Genomic DNA, 18,343 nt, shown 5'->3' on the forward strand with positions numbered 1-18,343 from the left:
CTTCCTTCTTCCTTCCTTCCTCCTTCTTCCTTCCTTCCTTCCTTCCTTCCTTCCTTCTTTCCTTCCTTCCTTCTTCCTTCCTCCTTCTTCCTTCCTTCCTTCCTTCTTCCTTCCTTCCTCCTCCTTCCTTCCTTCCTTCCTTCCTTCCTTTCTTCCTTCCTTCCTTCCTCCCTCCCTCCCTCCCTCCCTCCCTCCCTTCCTTCCTTCCTTCTTCCTTCCTCCCTCCCTCCCTCCCTCCTTCCTTCCTTCCTTCCTTCTTCCTTCCTCCTTCTTCCTTCCTTCCTTCCTTCCTTCTTCCTTCCTTCCTCTTCCTTCCTTCCTTCCTTCCTTCCTTCCTTCTTCCTTCCTTCCTTCCTTCCTTCCTTCCTTCCTTCCTTCCTTTCTCCCTCCCTCCCTCCCTCCTTCCTTCCTTCCTTCCTTCCTTCCTTCCTTCCTTCCTTCCTCCTTCCTTCTTTCTTCCTTCCTTCCTTCCTTCCTTCCTTCCTTCCTTCCTTCCTTCTTCCTTCCTCCCTCCTTCCTTCCTTCCTTCCTTCCTTCCTTCCTTCCTTCCTTCCTCCTTCCTTCTTTCTTTCTTCCTTTCTTCCTTTCTTCCTTTCTTTCTTTCAGCATCCAAATTACAAATAGGTATTTAAGATTAGAAGGACTGATGTACAGATCAGAGTGGCTCCTGACCATCTTGTGTAGAAGGCTCCCATTTGGATAAGAAGTGTTAGGGAGCCCCACAGGATAGGAATTGTACTGGTGTCTTTGGATTGAAAAAATACATTATGGCAAAAGCCTCTGCGAATTCCTGAACATTTTAAAACGAATTTGTTACAGAGCAGTTCATATATTCGTTGGAAAAGAGCAGCATATCTGTGCAATGGATATTTGGCTCACCTGTTTTGCACGCTGACAACGCTGACCTCTGGTTTTGAGGTCCTGAGCCTCCCTGTGCCTGGGAAATCTGGTTAATTTGTAAACTGGGGAGTATGAGGACCACCAAGAGAAAGCAACACCGGGGACAGCAAAGGTACCAACTGACTGCCTCCGACACACCCGCCCGCTGCTGCTTCTGCTCCTAACCTGCATGGAACTCTCCCTCACCCTGTGCTCTGTCTCACCCCTCCACCGTCAGCTCTCGGTTCAGAGTAGACTGTTGGTCACAGAGAACCTGAACTGCTCCTGCCTGGAGCCTGTGTCGTGGACAGGATCTGAATTGCACAGCCCCCCTGCTTCTCTTTAGAGTGCATCAGTCTTAGGGCGCCTGGGTGGCTCAGTCGGTTAAGCATCCGACTTCGGCTCAGGTCATGATGTCACAGTCTGTGAGTTCGAGCCCCGCGTCAGGCTCTGTGCTGACAGCTCGGAGCCTGGAGCCTGTTCAGATTCTATGTCTCTCTTTCTCTCTCCGCCCTTCCCCCACTGGTGCTCTATCTCTGTCTCTCAAAAATAAATAAACGTTAAAAATAAATAAATAAATAAATAAATAAATAAATAAGTAAGTAAATAAGTAAGTAAATAAATTAGCAAGTAAGTAAGTAAAGTGCATCAGTCTCCCCCAGTTCCTTGAATTAGTGATGCTGGACAAGCTGATCAGAGTTAGGAAGGGCTGTTGGGTCAGTCTTGCTCATTCCTACTCCCACTCCCTCGTTCGCTCACTCACTCACACCCTCGCCTGCTCACACCTTCACCGGCTCACACCCTCAGTCTTCCCCGCTTGCTTTCACAAAGCCAACAAACGTCACTGACACCACCTCCCACTGATACCTGCTGGGAACACGGTTGATCCTCGTGACCTGCAGATTGTATATTTGCCGGTTCGTCTACTTCCTGCATTTGGTTGGAACCCTAACATCATTCCCGCTGGCTCTTCCGTGGTCATTTGCAGACATTCACGGGGAAGCGAAAGGGAGTTGCCTGATGGGCACGTTTCCAGCTGGGGGGCCACCAGGTGACGCTCCGCCTTCTTGTGTCAGCTCATCCTGAAAACAGGTGTCCTTTTGGGCGTCTGTTTAGCGCCACGTTTTTCCTTTTTGTGTTTTTTCTTGGTGATTTTACAGGTTAAAATGCCCCCCAACCTAGTGCTGAAGTGCTGTGTGGTATTTCTAGTATTTAAAATGTTTTAACGTTTATTTTTGAGAGAGAGAGAGAGAGAGAGAGACAGAGCATGAGTGAGTGGCAGAGAGAGAGACAGAGAACGTGAAGCAGGCTCCAGGCTCCGAGCTGTCAGCACAGAGCCCGATGTGGGGCTTGAACCCACGAACCGTGAGATCATGACCTGAGCCGAAGTCGGACGCTGAACCTACTGAGCCACCCAGGCGACCCCGTCTGGTATTTCTAAATGTGAGACGGCTGTGACGGGTTAGGGAGCAAACCACATAAGTTGGATCGTTTTGTTCGGGCATGAACTCTCGTGCTGTGAGTTTATCGTTAACGAATCTACAACATTAACTTAAACAGAAACCCACAAAAAACCAAGATCGCATATTGATGGTCTGACAGAAGTGTTATGACCGGAGGCTTACAGGAACCTGACCCTGTATTTCTCTTGGGAGCAATGCTTCAGTATTTGCCCCTTCAGCGTCCACGGCGGCTTTATTGAACAGCGCTGCCACGAATGATGAGAGCCAACTGTACGTACGAATGCAAATGCTACTTTCTCTTGTGGGTGAACTTGGAACTGGCTCGAGAACTTGCAGCTTTGGTGGGGGGGGGCAGATACACCAACCAAGAATTATAATTTGGTCTGATACACGTTATCACAGAATTACGTGCAAAAAGGGCTCGGAGAGCTTAGGGGAGAGAGCTCAGTTCTAGGGTAGGAGAGGAGGTCAGGATTATTCACGGAGGACGAAGAGGACAATAGGCAGGTGTCCTGAGGGGAGGGAGGCTTGTGCGAAGGCAGCTTTGCTGCAGGGTTTGGAAACGTGGTGGCTGGTGGATGTGTGCTAATTCTGTTATCTTTGCACCTGACCCCCCCCCCCCATGGTGTGGTCCGGCCCGTTTCTGCCGTCTCTCCCAGCTGCTGCCAATGCTACACTGCTGGCATTTGGAGGGTCTTCCCCTGTCATCATCGTCAGCCATGGCCTGGCAGGTGCCCCGCGGCCTCACAAAGAAAGCTGACCACCCTGGAGCCAAGTGGCAGCCGCTGGCCCGACAGCAGGTCCGGCAGGGGCCCGGCCACCTCGTCCCTCCTGCCTCCCTCATGCCCGGGACTGACTTGCCCTTGTGCACAGACATCACTTCTCAGTCTGTTGACCTGGTGCACCCAGCAGCCTCCCAACAGGTGGCCGAGAAAAATGTCTGCATTCCTGACACCCCTAAGGGGAGCAGTGGGCTCCCCTAAGGATTGACAGGTTATGGCGTTAAGTGGGAGAGACCTACGAGCTGTGTTCCCTCATCCTCTGTATAAATGCTTAAAATCCTGACCTAAGTTGATCTCCTCTTTCCCTATTCTTGTGTGTGTGTGTGTGTGTGTGTGTGTGTGTGTGTGTGACAATTCATTGAAATCTCCATCGTGATTTGCTTTTGCTTTGTAATGAGATGCTCAAAGCTCAATGCAGTATTCTAAGAACAGACTTGCCAAGGTCATGCCAAAGACATCCCTCTCCCCGTGGTGCACGGTGTGATTGCTTTGCTCTAGCATGGCGTGAACTTTGCCCATTTAGCGGCCACGATGCACTCTGTGTCCTCACATAAATGCTGTCCACTCTCAGCTCTAGGTCTCATCCCTCCCTCCTTCTTTCATACGAATTGCTGTGCTCCGGGTAGTTTTCTCTTGGCTGTGTTCACTTGGCTTGCGTTCCTTTTCTTTCTGCATCTTTCAAGTTGGTCTTCTGTTTGTGATGTTTTGATGGAATAGTTAAGCCTGTACTTGCATTTGGAACAGTTCGAACTTGGAGGTAAGACAGAGAGTAGTGGAAACACGAGGCTTCGCATCCCAGCTCTGTGGCTCCCCGGCTGTGTGACCTCGGGCAGTCTACTCAAACTTGCTGAGCTGTAACTGTGAAACGGGGCTAATGACAGCCACATCACAGCATTGCTGTGAGGATTAGAGGAGATGAAGCCTATGAAACAGCCCGCACACTGCTCGGCTCGCTGTGGCTCGTTAGCACAGGCTTGCTCCCTTAGCGTTCTTCACGGATGAGTGTGGCAGTGCTTCTGGAAGGCCGCCCTGGTGCAGCCTCTCATATTCCGTCCGGGGTGGGAGATGCACAGAAAGTGTGTTTCTTGCACGTTTGGATTCTGGAATGATGATCTATGACATAATCTATGAAAATACTGATTTCCTCCACATCAAAATGTAGCATCCCTTGAATTATACTTGGAAGTGTTAACCGTGCTCAGGGAGCCTGGGTGGCTCAGTCTGTTGAGCATCCGACTTCGGCTCAGGTCATGATCTCAGTTCGTGAGTTCAAGCCTCATGTCGGACTCTGCTGACAGCTCAGAGCCTGGAGCCTGTTTCAGATTCTGTGTCTCCCTCTCTGCCCCTCCCCTGCTCGTGCTCTGTCTCTCTCTCTCTCTCTCTCTCTCTCTCTCAATAATAAATAAACGTTAAAAAATTTCAATAAAGTGTTAACCGTGCTTATCAAGATTAAGTTTAGATACTTTATTTTCATATGTAGCTCGTAATCGTTTTATCCACGTCGTTGAAGAAATTTCTTTCTTTGGGGTTTCATTTACTTTGTATTATTCTTATTCTTTTTTCTAACGTTCACATAGTAGCAAATGCACCAGGCTGTCACAGCCCCAAAATGTCTACTACCATCAGAATCGTGTTTTCAGGATTCAAGCACTGTTTAAAAAAACATCCGTGTCAGCATATGTATGGAATGGAATTATTAGTTGATGGTATTAGGCCTGATTAGTATGGAAGTGGGTTGTTACAGTCTGGCAGAGAGAGCGGGCCCTGAGAGAGTTAGACACTGTCATCTGTGTGTTACAGAGAGGAAGGGACAGCAGCACTGGTCACTTTCTAAGAGAGCAGGGCCATTTATGTATTGGGTGGAAAAGCTTGGCTCCAGACAAATCTGGGCTGGCAGGAGTACAGTTGGAGTTAGAAGCTGGAGACCCAAGGAGTAGGGGGGATGCTACAGACAAACTTGATCTACTTTGCGATTTTACACAGTGTTCCTCTGTGGGCGTTGGGTGGGGTGGGGGTGTAGGGCCACACGAGCATTGCCTGGGGGCGTGTGTGAGAAATGCAAGAGTTCCGGTATCATTTCTCTTCAGCGTTGCGTGTTGTCTGCCTTATGCGCACGTCCGGCTTTCCCGTCGGGTGTGAGTGCCCTAGGACATTGCTGACTTTTTGTTTTCTTGCAAGACTTGGTTTTTCTCCCAAGTGAGTTCTCCGAGGGAGAGCTTATGATGTAGGGTTTGCTGGTCAGGCAGACATTCGTTGATGAGCCATGCCTATTGCGGCCAACGCGGGGGCGAGGACAGCGGCGGGCCCCACAATGCCAGGCAGTGGTAGGCAAGACACCTTCCAGGACGGGATCACCCGAAGATCTCCCGGGGAGAGGAAAGCAGGGGCCCCTGGTGCCGAAGTGAGGTCTTCCGCCATGCCGCATCTCTTCCTTGAAATAGCAGCCTCATTCCCTTGGCTGCTTCTGGAAGCATTAATTCAGTCTGCGTTTCTGATCCGCTGCCCCCACCTTCTCTGCAGTGGGCGACTGATGCAGCACATTTTATTTGGTTTCTTTCCCTGTTTTCCTCCACTGCAGTTTCTTTTTCCATTTCCTGTTCAGCGTGTCCTTCCAGAGCTCTTGTGGATACCTCTGCTTTCTGCATTTCCATGTTCCGAGACTGAATCACCAGAATCTCAGACCCAAAGAGACCTCAGGAATATCTTAGTCCGGTTCCCTCGTTTTACAGATGAAGGAAACGAGGCCCAGGATTATTAATCAACCCGCCCACTGCTCCCAGATTGTGTGCGTGTGTTTGCGGAAGTCTGGCATTCCTTTATGTAAGGAAATTCCGTGAACCTTTCAGTTCTTCCAAAATAGTCTTTGGGCTTATACTGTCATTCTGTTGGTTCACCTTTCAGTTTCTCTGATTTTATTCCCACAAGCCAAGTTCTTAATGTAACCCGTTTTCGTCTAGCGTAAAAAACCTGAGGCCCATTTTTCTCTTCCGATTCCACTCCCTACAGTACATCAGATGGTTATCATGGAAACACAGCAGTTGGATTCAGTTGTCTTTGTCTTTTAGGATCCCTTATTTCCTTCATTTCCCCTCCCAGCTCTTCGGCTGGACGTGTTTCTGCCGTTGTCTGTCAGTCTAACTCTTCAAGGGCATCCTACCCTTGGCTCTTGCCTCGAGTGCTACCTCGTGCGAGGTTTCTTCAGCTTTGGCAGGTTTTTGTGTCTTTTCAGTGGTCACTGGAGGACATACTCCTCTTACCAGATAATTATCTATGGTAAGAAATGTTACCTGTGATTTCTTTTTCCTCTGGTGTTCCAAGATCCTAAAACAGGTTTCACGAATTTTTCCTGTAAGGTTCTTTGTGGAAGCGTTAAATGTGCATCGTCTCTTCGGGGATACAGGCAATGACATTTCTTTTTATTTTATTTTATTTTTTTAAATGTTTATTTGTTTTTGAGAGAGACAGAATATGAGCGAGGTAGAGGCAGAGAGAGAAAAAGAGACACAGAATGTGAAGCAGGCTCCAGGCTCCGAGCTGTCAGCACAGAGCCCGATGCGGGGCTTGAACTCACAAACCGCGAGATCGTGACCTGAGCCCAAGTGGGACGCTTAGCCGACTGAGCCACCCAGGCGCCCAAGCAATAACATTTCTTAGAGTGAATATTGGACTTCTCAAATTTAAATCCTTGAGCAAGGTCTTCTTTCCCCTTAGGATTACATCTCTGGAAATGTATTACAAGTTTACAAGCTGATATGATTTGCTAAACAAATGTCCGTGTGTCTAGGCAGCTTCTGAGGAAGGCCCCTAAATTGTCTAGCCTGTCCACGGCAGGTTCTGTCCTTGCTGGCGGGCATCGTGGGTGCCAGAAGGCTGGTGAGCGCACAGCATAGAAGGTGTCTGTGTGCCCCTAGATTCAGACTGGGACCCGACTTTTGAATCCCCAGATCCCCAAGTAGCAGCTTCTGGAGAGAAGGTCACTTGAGTTTGTTTTGTTTGGTTTAGTCTCTGGTGGGGAAGGAGAGGAGAGAATGTAGGAATCCTTAATTTTCTATATGTTTTGATGAGACAGAATGAAAAATTGCCCTCCTGCTTGCTTCATTTTGTTTAGATTGACCAGATACAGCTATTTCAGTTCCCACAATTCCAGTCATGGGCACGAAAGCAGGCCCACCTGGAATAGTGGGGATTTTAAAGAGTTTTGGAAGATAGGGCTTAAGGTGAGCCATATCGAGGGCACAAGGGGATATGGCTCTGAACTGGAGCTTCTAATAAAATAGGAAATAGTGCCCTCATGCCCATTCTCCTCTGTGTTTGTTGCTTTCTGTCTGTTTGGGGACTTCTCCCAGGAGAGAAGAGTTAAAAGACCTGGCTTCTTATTAATGGTCCTTTAGTCATCGTATTTAATCACCCCGATCCTTGCAACAACTCCCATTAAGACTTTACTGCTAGATTATTAATGAGGAAGAGTACATCTGTGCGAGTAATTGTGGTCGAGGGAGGTTTAAATGCCATGACTGTAATAAACGGGAGATATAAGAATGAGCGATTGCATGAAATCATTAACTTGTAAAGTGTTTGGGAACTCTACACTCAGGTTAGTTTCTGTATAGTCACTGACCTCGGATTAACGTGCCGGGCTAGCTTACACAACCGGTTTAAGTGACCCATTGAGTTGAATACACGCAACCATTTGGATAGGTGGGTAAAACTACACCGTGTATATTTACGTATATATAGAAATACGGATGGCTAGAATGGCAGCACAGAGCCTATTTGTTTTCCATGAGAAGAGCTGAGCCGCGAGTTTTGAAAAATTCTGATTTCAGGTTTTAAATGGGTATAGATACGAATGGGGCCTAATCATAGCCATGTGGATGACACGTTTTCCAATTGCCTAATATTTTAAAGCGGTGTCTCTATGAGTTTATGTCTTATGACGTTCCTGAACATTCTCCAGGGTGTGCTGTAATTTTCACATTATTATCTCATTCTTTGGTTTTAATAGGATTCGTAAAAGTTTTGAAGTTTTAATTTCAGTTTTTCCCACTGCTTAGAATTTGATGATATAAAATGAAAAGAGGTTTCCATAGTTGCTAACATTCACCAGATTTTGTTCCAAAGCATGGGCTTCAGTAGACTTTTGAATTAAATCCGCATTCTCTACCCAAGCCTAGTGATATAATCCAACGGTTCAAAGATAGGTATGCCATAAACAGCTATCGTTAAATAATCTAAAAAAAAAAAATTAAAACATGGAAATACAATAAAACAAGAATTGATCACTTTATAGTGGAATACTCTATAAACCGTCTGCATTGGAAACATGTGGGGAGTTTTAAAACATCTGACTTCTATAATTCTAAAGTGTACAGTTGAAGGCAGAAATTTTTTTTTCTCCTTTGCACATATAGGAGAATACAGGTTAATATATTTGTGCTGTCCCGATTTGCACTCATTTGCTTATTTTCAATTTAGAAAAATCACTGTGGAGTACAAATACATAGGAATAGTCACCTCACTAAATATTTTGTCACCGAGTTCTAAAGTGTGAGCATACAGAAAGCAACTCTGTAAAGTTTGCTAGTTTATCTGTCCAAAACAGAAGTCACATGTTAACGTAATCCCAAATAAGAGGAAGAAATTTAAAAGCGCATACGTGGTATAAACAAGTAACGAGGCCTTTAATTCTTCAAGATCATTTTAATTTTTAAGGTATGTCAGTTTATCTGAGCGGCATTATACTAAGTGTGTAACAGTTATAGGAGCTGAAAGGTACCAGCGGTTCGCAATGTAATGTCGGCACAGTCTCATTTAACTTGTTAACTGAAGTCATGCAGCCCTTCCGTATAGGGGGCAGTTGAACTCTTAACCATCACAAAAAATGCTGGCTATAGATGATACTGTTTTAACTGGAATAATTTATTTTCTGGGTTGCCTAGAAAGTTAGTTACGTGTATATAAACAATGCTATAATAGCCTGCTGGGGGAAATAGAGCAGTGTTTTCTGAGTACTGAAAAGGCTAGTTCAGTTTCTTATTGCTTTTTAAACGTTTTTTTCAGGGGTGGCTGGGTGGCTCAGTCGGTTAAGCGTTCAACTTCAGCTCAGGTCATGATCTCACGGCTCGTGAGTTGGAGCCCCGCGTCGGGCTCCGTGCTGACAGCTCAGAGCCTGGAGCCTGCTTTGGATTCTGTGTCTCCCTCTCTCTCTCTGCCCTCCCCCCACCCCCCGCTCATGCTCTGATTCTCTCTCTCTCAAAAATAAACATTAAAAAATTTTTTTTTGTTTTTTTCATATGTTACAAAACCCTCTTGAAACATGTAGAGCAAGAACCTTTTCATAAATACTGACAACGAATGTGTCCTGTTGCTAGATTGTGATGTCCCTGTCACTGTAGAATTCTGTTCCTAATCTCGGTTTTCTTTCCATCTCCATGCATTCCTCTTGCAAAGCCAATTGTGTTTTCTAAAAGTTATATTTTCGTTGAGGTAAAGAAGAAAGGACGCTCAGGAAGCCTCTGCGAGTCTTAGAGTAACGTTGCCGCATGGAATTTCTGAGCCTCGTCTGTGAGCTCGGGCCTTTCCCCCGCGTGGCCCGCCCTGAGGCCTGGCCCTTCGGAAACAGCATCCGAAGCCTCCCTGCGGGAGGGGGTCTGGAGGAATCACACTGCTTAGTGAAAAGCAAAACACATGGAAGGGACTGGGCTCCAGAGTGCGGCACCTCCAGCAGGGCTCCTGGAAACTTCTTCCTGCGGTGGCCCCATTACCATAAGGAGATCCCGTGGCCTAGGCCACGGGGCGAGTCATTTCACATCTGGGCCTCCCTGTCCCACATAGTCAATGGGAGAAGTTGCGTTCGCCGTTTCCTAGACCGCGTGCGTCCCAGGAGTGAGAGGTGATGATGTGGACTTTATGTCAGCAACCCCCATGGTTCCTGGAGCGCCTCCTCTGTGCCAGGCGTGTTCTGGGGCTGGATTTGTGATAGCCCTGCCTCCAGATGCTGTTTACTAACCCGCCTTACAGATGAAGTTGCGAGACTTGGAGAGGTTAAGTGAGTAGTTGTAAGTGTCCCGCAGCTAGTGAAGGACGAAGCTGGGATCTGCGTGGGCCTTTGATTCCACAGCTGGGCTGTTCACCACCATGCAAGCTCCCTATACTCTGCTGAGGTGATGTGTATGTGTTCCTTTTAAAAAAAAATTTTTTTTTAATATTTATTATTTTTGAGAGAGAGAGAGCGTGAGCGGGGGACGGGGAGAGAGAGAGAGGAGACACAGAATCCGAAGCAGGCTCCAGGCTCTGAGCTGTCAGCACAGAGCCCAACGTGGGGCTCGAGCCCACAAACCGTGACATCATGACCTGAGCCAAAGTCGGATGCTCAACCGACTGAGCCACCCAGCGCCCCTGTGTGTGTTCCTAAGCCAACAAAAGCCATCGTATTATAGGTTCGATAGGTCTATAAAGCAGGCATGGAGTAGTGCATAAGTCATGTTTCCAAAAGGAAAAAGAAGTGTTTTAGTTTGTGAATAAAATGTCTGTCAGGTGATAGGATTTCCTGAGGAAAAGAAAGCTTCATTTGAATTCATTTTTCACTGAGGGTAGAGGGGGGGGTGGGGGAGAGGGGAAAGTGGGTGATGGGCTTTGAGGAGGGCACCTGGGAGGAGCATCGGGCCAATTTGACGATAAATTATAGTAAAAAAAAATAAATTCAAAAAATGAATTCGGTTTTCATGGTTTCTTTCTCTCTCTCTTTTTTTTTTTTTTTTTTTTGTAGAGTTGGAAGTTCAGTATGCAGGTTTTGTACTCTGGTCCATTTTATTAAGTAAAAGAAAAAACCAAAAAAAAAAAAAAAAAGCTCACCATAATTTGTTGAGAAAATTTACTTAATCACAGCAAACCCAAACCAGACATTTTTAGCCAGTAGTAATCTTGTCTGTGTGGAGAATATTTATCATACGGATGGAAGTAAAGCCTAAAATAGCTGGTAATGTCTTTAACACACTATTTTTATTTCGTCAGTCTTAACAGAGATGAAAGAAATCACACGCGGCCTTGTCCCCCAGCGCAGAAGCACAGAGAGGGTAGGGGTTGCTGGGGTTTTCTCAGACGAATGTGCCTCTGGTTTCCGTGTGGACTGAAGCGAAGGGCTGTCTGTGGGCAGGGAGCCTCTCCTGGCGCCCCGGTGGGGTAACCCAGCCAAGAGGGGAGCCACAGAGTACTTCCCACTCCCCACAGTTCACTTTGTCCCTATAAACACGGCGTCAGCCTTCCCAAGTTTCCCCATCGCTCCCCACGTTGACAGAGGCGTCGTTTTTTTCTTTTGGCTTTTCCCCGTCGGATTTCACGAAAAGCATGTCCAATGAGGTGACGCTGTGTCACAGACCCTTCCGGTGCCCGGAAGAGCGCCTATCTGGAGTGCAGGCCCCGTGTGGTTTCCCGTGGGTTCTAAGCCTTCAGTGCATTCAAAAGTGGGGAAGCCGGCCTTCCACTGGCCGCTTCACCTTGTCACATTCTCTCCGTCTGTCCCTTCCTTTGCTCTCCTGACTTCCTCCACAGAGAGGAGCCCAGGGCTGCTGCCCGTGAGCTCAGGGCACCAAGTGGCGTCCCAGGTGTGTGCATGCAGAAAAGGACATCTGTACTTTGGTTGTGCCTGGTTCGCTGTCCTCTGGGTCTGAATGTGAATGTCAGAAATGGAAGGACGTCGGACGCCTTCCTGGGTTGTGCTGCGTTAAGCCTGTGCACGGACACGGGTTGGTCGGGTTGTTTCCTTATTCACGTGAGGTGCCGGTGGGGGGGGGGGGGCAAGAGCAAGGGGGACAGTTTGAAAGATCGCTCTGTGTTTGTTCTGTAAAAGTACCATCTAGGAAGGTATTGGTTTGAAAAACTTGAGTCCAGTGGTGACAAGGGCAGAGAGGCTCTCGGATCCTGTCGCCTTGTTTCTCCAGGGGACAGCTTGTATGCCTGGGGTGTGCTCACGGTTTGGGGGAGTGACGCGTCCCTTGTTTCGGGTCACGGCTGCTGCCCACGAGACACGTGGAGGACCCTGCAGGAGCCCCGGGTTGTGGGGTGAGACGGGGCCTAGAGTCTCCTAAATCTCAGGTGAAGGGAGGGGTACAGCACATTTGTGAAAATGCGGAAGCTCTCGGCTTCGGGAACGTAGGAGTGCCAGCTTTTCTCTTGGTAGCCGTGTGCCGAGAACGTGGCTTTTTAAGCTGGGTGTGCGCGGGGAGGGTCTTCTGAGTTCCAGGAGGTGGGAGGGCTTCAACATTTGTTTCCACTTCTTTGTATTCAGGAAGACTCAAGTCACACGGAAAGCCTTCTGTCTTAAAAGGCGGACTGGGAATTAACTGCATCAGAACTGCCCCGAGGGCCTGTTAAAAATGCCTATTTCCAGACTTTCTGGATCCGAATTTTAAAGGATTGGGGATTGGAAATTTGCATTTTAAAGAAGCATCCCAGGTGATTCCTCTGTAAGCCTGAAGTTTGAGAGGCACTCTTACAGAGTAATAAAGGAGCACTACTGTGGTTGTCGAGAAGGTTGGTCTACATGGCGAGTACTTTATAAAACACAGTAAAGGTGGAGCAGTTATGTGAACTTTTGGCTTCAGCTGAGGCTCTCCCCGCCATGACGGTCCGCATCCCACTTGCTGTGATAAAAATGGGAGCAACTCACAGCCTTGGTTGTCCTTTGTCTGTTAGACTCCTTGAAATCATTTGGCATATGAAAAAATCTAAGGAGAAAACATTTGCGATCTTTCACACTTTACTCACCGTGAGAAACAATTAGAATGTAGTTAGAGTTCTGCTCTAACTACCTGTGTCCCGATGGTCAAAATGGGCTAAAGTCAGTATTTTCTCTTCAGAGTTACATCGCGTAGCAGTTGAACATTGCTTCAAATACAGAAAGTAGCTGTTTTGCAAAAAAGACTCATTTGTTGTTTGTGTGTTTGTTTGAACAGGAAAAACTAACCCAGGAGTGTGTATTCAGAGAACAGTTTGAAGAAAACTGGTATAACACCTACTCTTCGAATCTCTATAAACACGTGGACACTGGAAGGCGATACTACGTTGCGTTAAACAAAGACGGGACCCCCAGAGAAGGAACCAGGACTAAACGGCACCAGAAATTCACACATTTTTTACCCAGACCAGTGGACCCCGACAAAGTACCCGAACTATATAAGGATATTCTAAGCCAAAGTTGACAAAGACAATTTCTTCACTTGAGCCCTTAAAAAAAGTAACCACTATAAAGGTTTCACGCGGTGGGTTCTTCTCGATTAGCTGGGGGGTCACCCCAGCTCCACTGTTGCCAAACTTTGCCGCATGCATGATGTCCGATGGAGGCTTGGACGGGAACATGCTGATTCTGTTCTGCACTTACAGGCTGGTCCTCCCGGAGGCCGGCCGCTGCCCACTTGCTCGATTTCTTGTGCGAGGAGGAGAGGGAGACTGAGCGGGGGTGCGAGTGTGTGCGTGGATGAGTAGCAGGGGGAATTGAAGAGAGAGGCAGAGAGGACAACGGCCTGATGCATGCTGGGATTTAGACGCGCTTTTACATTTTTGATCAGTTGTACTTCATCCTGTATCCGCACAGCCATACTTCGACTCATCAGGATTGGGGCTGGTGGCCTTCGCAAGGGCACGCTGCGTTTTCAGAGGTGTGGAGGGTGCAGTCTTACTTCAGAGACTTTTTCAGTTAATGCTCGCTGGTGCCATCCCAGTGAATCGGAAGCAAAGACCTCTTAGGCAAAAAACAAAAAAACAAAAAAACAAATACAAAACAAAACAAAAAAAAAGTTAAATTTATTTATAGAAATTCCAAAGGCAACATTTTATTTATTTTATATATTTATTTATTATATAGAGTTTATTTTTAATGAAATATGTACAGGCCAGATAGGCATTTTGGAAGCTTTAGGCTCTGTAAGCATTAAATGGCAAAGTCCGCTACGAACCTGTGGTAAATTCATGCAAGTAAATAACGGTGCATGGATGTGAGAAATTCTAATGACCCTAATGTACTAAAGGCGACAATCTCTTTTGTGCCCGTATTATTGTAAACTTATGCACATCATTCATGACACTGAGTATTCACTCTTCAGACTGCTTGTTTCATAGCTTATCCCAGAGGATTAAAGAAAAACTGGGTCTCAAACTTTTATTCTGTGTCTGTAATATTTCCTCTCTCATTAAGTGACTTATTCCATCATTGTAACTTCACGGTTGGAAGATATAAGGGTTGGTATATATCCTACGTGTTTAAATCTATTGCAGAATATACCAAAGCTAAACGATAACTCTGCTTTTGTTTTAGTTGATCTCCAGGACAACAGGTCTAACATCAAACATTGTACTGATTTAGATCCTCAAAAACGGGGGAAAAAAAAAAAGAAAGCCTACACAGAACAGATTTTTTTTTTTTTTTTTGAAGGGACAAGAGTCAGATTAAACAAGGATAATTCTTGGAGAATTTTATTCGTGCACTTGGCTATCAAACATGAAATGATACGAGTACCAGGGGGGTCACTGTAAGATCTTTATAGAAAATTGCTTTCGGTGTGAACCGTCCTAATACATGGTAATAGAATCCTTCAAGTAAAACTTGCAAAACGAAACTAATAAATCTTCATCCATAATGACAATGAGGGGGAAAATATTTTACTTGTTGACTGTGTTTTGTTTTTAAAAATGGTCTTCACAAGCGCTCAATTTTTTTAGAGGAGGTTACTATATAGAATATCTTTTACGAGGCTTTTATAACATTTTATGCTGAAAAGCATAAGAATACATATTTCTTTAGTAGCAATAATTTTGGAACTTGCCCTTGGGCAAGGAAGACTATTTCTTACTATATACTAAGGAGAAAAGAGCCAAATTCTTAAAGCAATATTTAAGAAAAAGGAATTTATAACAAATTCTCATACCACATAGAACACTTTGTAGCGTTATGTTGGGACATGGAAAGTGACAGTTAAAAAATGTGTTGGGATTTATGTAACTAATTTTAAAATTGAGTATTCCAACTTTGTTTTGCTCTGATGCACATTCTTTATGGAAAATAAAAGTATGTCCCTGTCGAGTGAAAGCTGTTTTCCAGTAGAAGTGCATGACGTGTTGCCACGAGCACACGTGGCCCTTCTGTGGTCCAGGTTTGAGCGGGTAGCAGAACCCTCCTGGTGATGTGCATTAAGGAAAAACGAAGTCTAACATTTGGAATGAACAAATATTTGGGGGGGGAGGGGACAGAAGCAGTGTAAAATAGTTGATTTATGATAAACTCAGAACGTCCTCTTCATGTCTTGTTTTGTTTTTCTCTCTAAACGGAAACTGCATTTAATTCCAAGATGTAGTATTCTTATTTACTACTCAACCCGTGGCTGCTGCTGAAATGTGCACATATTCAGGCTTTAGTTTTCCCAAAAGGCATTTAATATTTTTGGCTGAAAACTTCAAACAAACATCTGACCACAGGGAAGAATCAAGTTTGTAGGATGTCACAGGTACAATACTTAGCACCGAAGAGATTGCTTTTAGGAGGTAGCCAAAAGTGGTCTTAAAGTAGCCTGAGATGCTAGGTATTTGGCCTAAAAGAAAGCAACCAATTTGTGGAAAAAGACTAAACTCTCCATGCATTCCTACAAAATGCTACTTTAACGTCTACTTTTGGAGTCACTTTGTTTTGGTAGCTTTTTCTTTCCTTTTTTTTTTTTTTTTTTTAAGAAAAACAAAATGTTACATGCTTTTGGCAATGGATACAATAAACTGTAATGGTCTGTAAATAAATAAACATTGGCTTATGCAATTTATGTAAATAAGTGTTCTGGGAGAGTAGATGGCTCAGGGTTTGGGCGTGGGCATCGTCCTGTGGGGCTTCAGAGCAAGTGGGTTTGCATCCGGTTCTTGTCGTAAGAGACCCAAAGCCCATCGGACGGCTGCTCCGAGCCACTGTGGAGTGGGTGGTTCCAGTTTTCAGAAACAGATGCTCAGATGGCCAAACCACGACCTTACTGGTGGCAACGCTTGCACCTTGGTCAGAGACTTAATGGGCACGGGCTGAACCACCCTCCCATCTGTCATGTGAATGTCCCCAGGCAGTGTGAAGGGCATGCCAGGTCAGTGTTGGGGAACCTGTCCCTGCCAGGTCCTGTTTTGTAGAGAAACGAATGGCTTTAGTTTACGGTGTTTTCCTTCTATTTCATCTCATTAACACTACAACATTGTGTCATTTACTTGATCATCTGTAATTGTATGTAAATACATACAGGATTATGTAATTTGTGTAAATACATAATTACAGACTTTTGAAAACTGGTATTTTTTACTCGATGTCCATTTCGGAGCTGCTTCAGATTATGTGCCTACACGAACCGATGGAATTTTAAAAACATGCTCTCCTTGTTCTTCCAGCTGTTGCCTGTGTATTGAGGGGATGGGGGCGTGGGGGGTGGAGGGGGAGGAACAAACACATCCAGATGTCTTTTCTTTTCCGTAGGCGTGAGATGAAGAGGCGAGCAATCTGGGAGAAAGATTTATGAACTTGCGGGCGAAACGCAGCGCGTGCACACATTTTCGTGGATGGCTGAACGGACAAAGGCATATTGTTCGAGGTCAAATTCTGTTTGCTGCATCATTTGACCTTGAAACGTGCTGAATTGAGATCCACCGTTTGTGGTCACTCGCACGAAAGGGCAGTGAAATCGTGGGGGTGGGAGAACGCGCCAGATGGATTGCAAAGACGCGTTAACCACCGAGCCCTTCTCGGGTGTGTGTGTGCGTGGGTTATGTACTCCACGTGACTCCCCGTGTGTCCACAGAGTTTCCCATTTGCAAACTGCTATTACACTGTTAAAAGTGGACCGGGGAGGGAACGTGGGAATCCAGTGTGCCTACCTCCTTCGATGTATAGCCCCGAATTCCGGGATTCAGGTTCGCGGCATGGCCCCGGCCACGGCAGGTGTGGTTACCAAGGCGTGAACGGTGGCTGAGGGTGTGATTTCTACCTTTTCCTTGCAGGGTGCTTTGGTGGCTGCTTTCTCTTAGGTCTTTAGGAGAATCCCCCCCGCCCCGCTCCAGTTTTATTAGGATAAAATGGATACGCATCACTGTAGACGTATGAGGGGTCCAGCGTGGTGGGTTTTTGTTTCCACGTCTATCGTGAAATGATCACCACCATCGGGGTTCGTTGCCATCCATCCTCTAGAAGAGTTCCCAGTGTAACGTTGTCTTCACCGGAGAGGAACGTGTGGACGTGAGAAGTAGCCTCTTGTATCATTTTCTTTGGAAAGGAAATGCAAGCGAGTATCCTCAATGTGTGTTCTCCCCTTACTTCCAGCCAGCATAGGCACCCGGTGGGGAGACAGTTGGCTGTCGGGTCGGATGACTGTTGTGACGGCCACCAGGGATGCACATGAAACACCAAGGGGAGGTGTCTGCTGGTCTGGTTAACGGTAAAAGAAAATTCTTAGAGTTGCCATGATTCACCAATTACATTCCATCTTATTGCTTAGAAAACATTTTTAAAACAATGTATTCAAACTATTTAACATTTATTCATTTTCTGAGAGACAGAGAGACGTAGTGTGAGCGGGGGAGGGGCAGAGAGAGAGAGGGAGACACAGAATCCGAAGCGGGCTCCAGGCTCCGAGCTGTCAGCGCAGAGCCCGACGCGGGGCTCGAACCCATGAACCGTGAGATCATGACCCGAGCCGAAGTCGGACGCTTCACTGACTGAGCCACCCAGGCGCCCCAAAACTTACCTTTAATTAAAGGAAAATCGTAGGCGTACCAAATATCTCAATAGCCCTGGGCAAGTTGTGCCTGTAACTGGCTGCTTTTTTGGTTTTGGTTTTTGGTTTTTTTCCTGTTTCCTTCTGAAGATCTTCTACTGACATACGTGGTTTGGGTTATGATCCCCACTGCCGTTAGGGTACCTAGGAACATTCGATACCGGGAAAGAAAGAGTTAAAAGCAAAAGTGTACTGAGGACGTTCAGACTTCAACAACTGGTCCTGCTCTCCTCGCACAAACGTCACGGACGGTGTGCGTGGCCCTTGGAGAAACTTACTTTTAAAAGCAGTCGTGCCGGCTGTTTCCCAGCCATTTTGTGGGATGTTGCGAGGCATCGTGTGAGCTCCTCCTGGCTGTTGCCTCTGGCCTCCTAGCGTCTGGGTGATACAGGGTGCGTGACAGCCCTGGGAGATTTCTGTTTCCGACTGATGGAAA

The 18,343-nt window shown here is 46.3% G+C and overlaps 1 protein-coding gene across 1 annotated transcript in view; it reads left to right on the forward strand.

Moving 5' to 3' along the window:
* FGF9 (fibroblast growth factor 9) overlaps positions 1-16,429 on the forward strand; it is a 35,032-nt gene extending 18,603 nt beyond the window's left edge. The window contains exon 3 of the mRNA XM_047077739.1: positions 13,078-16,429. Coding sequence (XP_046933695.1) covers positions 13,078-13,323 — 246 coding nt within the window. The 3' untranslated portion in view covers positions 13,324-16,429. The remainder of the gene's footprint in view (positions 1-13,077) is intronic.
* The last annotated feature ends 1,914 nt before the right edge of the window (positions 16,430-18,343 follow it).

This window comes from Lynx rufus, unplaced genomic scaffold, assembly GCF_022079265.1.
Source record: "Lynx rufus isolate CCGP_SWC_20201006 ecotype Redwood Valley unplaced genomic scaffold, mLynRuf1.p SCAF_1, whole genome shotgun sequence".
Classification (NCBI taxonomy): domain Eukaryota; kingdom Metazoa; phylum Chordata; class Mammalia; order Carnivora; family Felidae; genus Lynx; species Lynx rufus.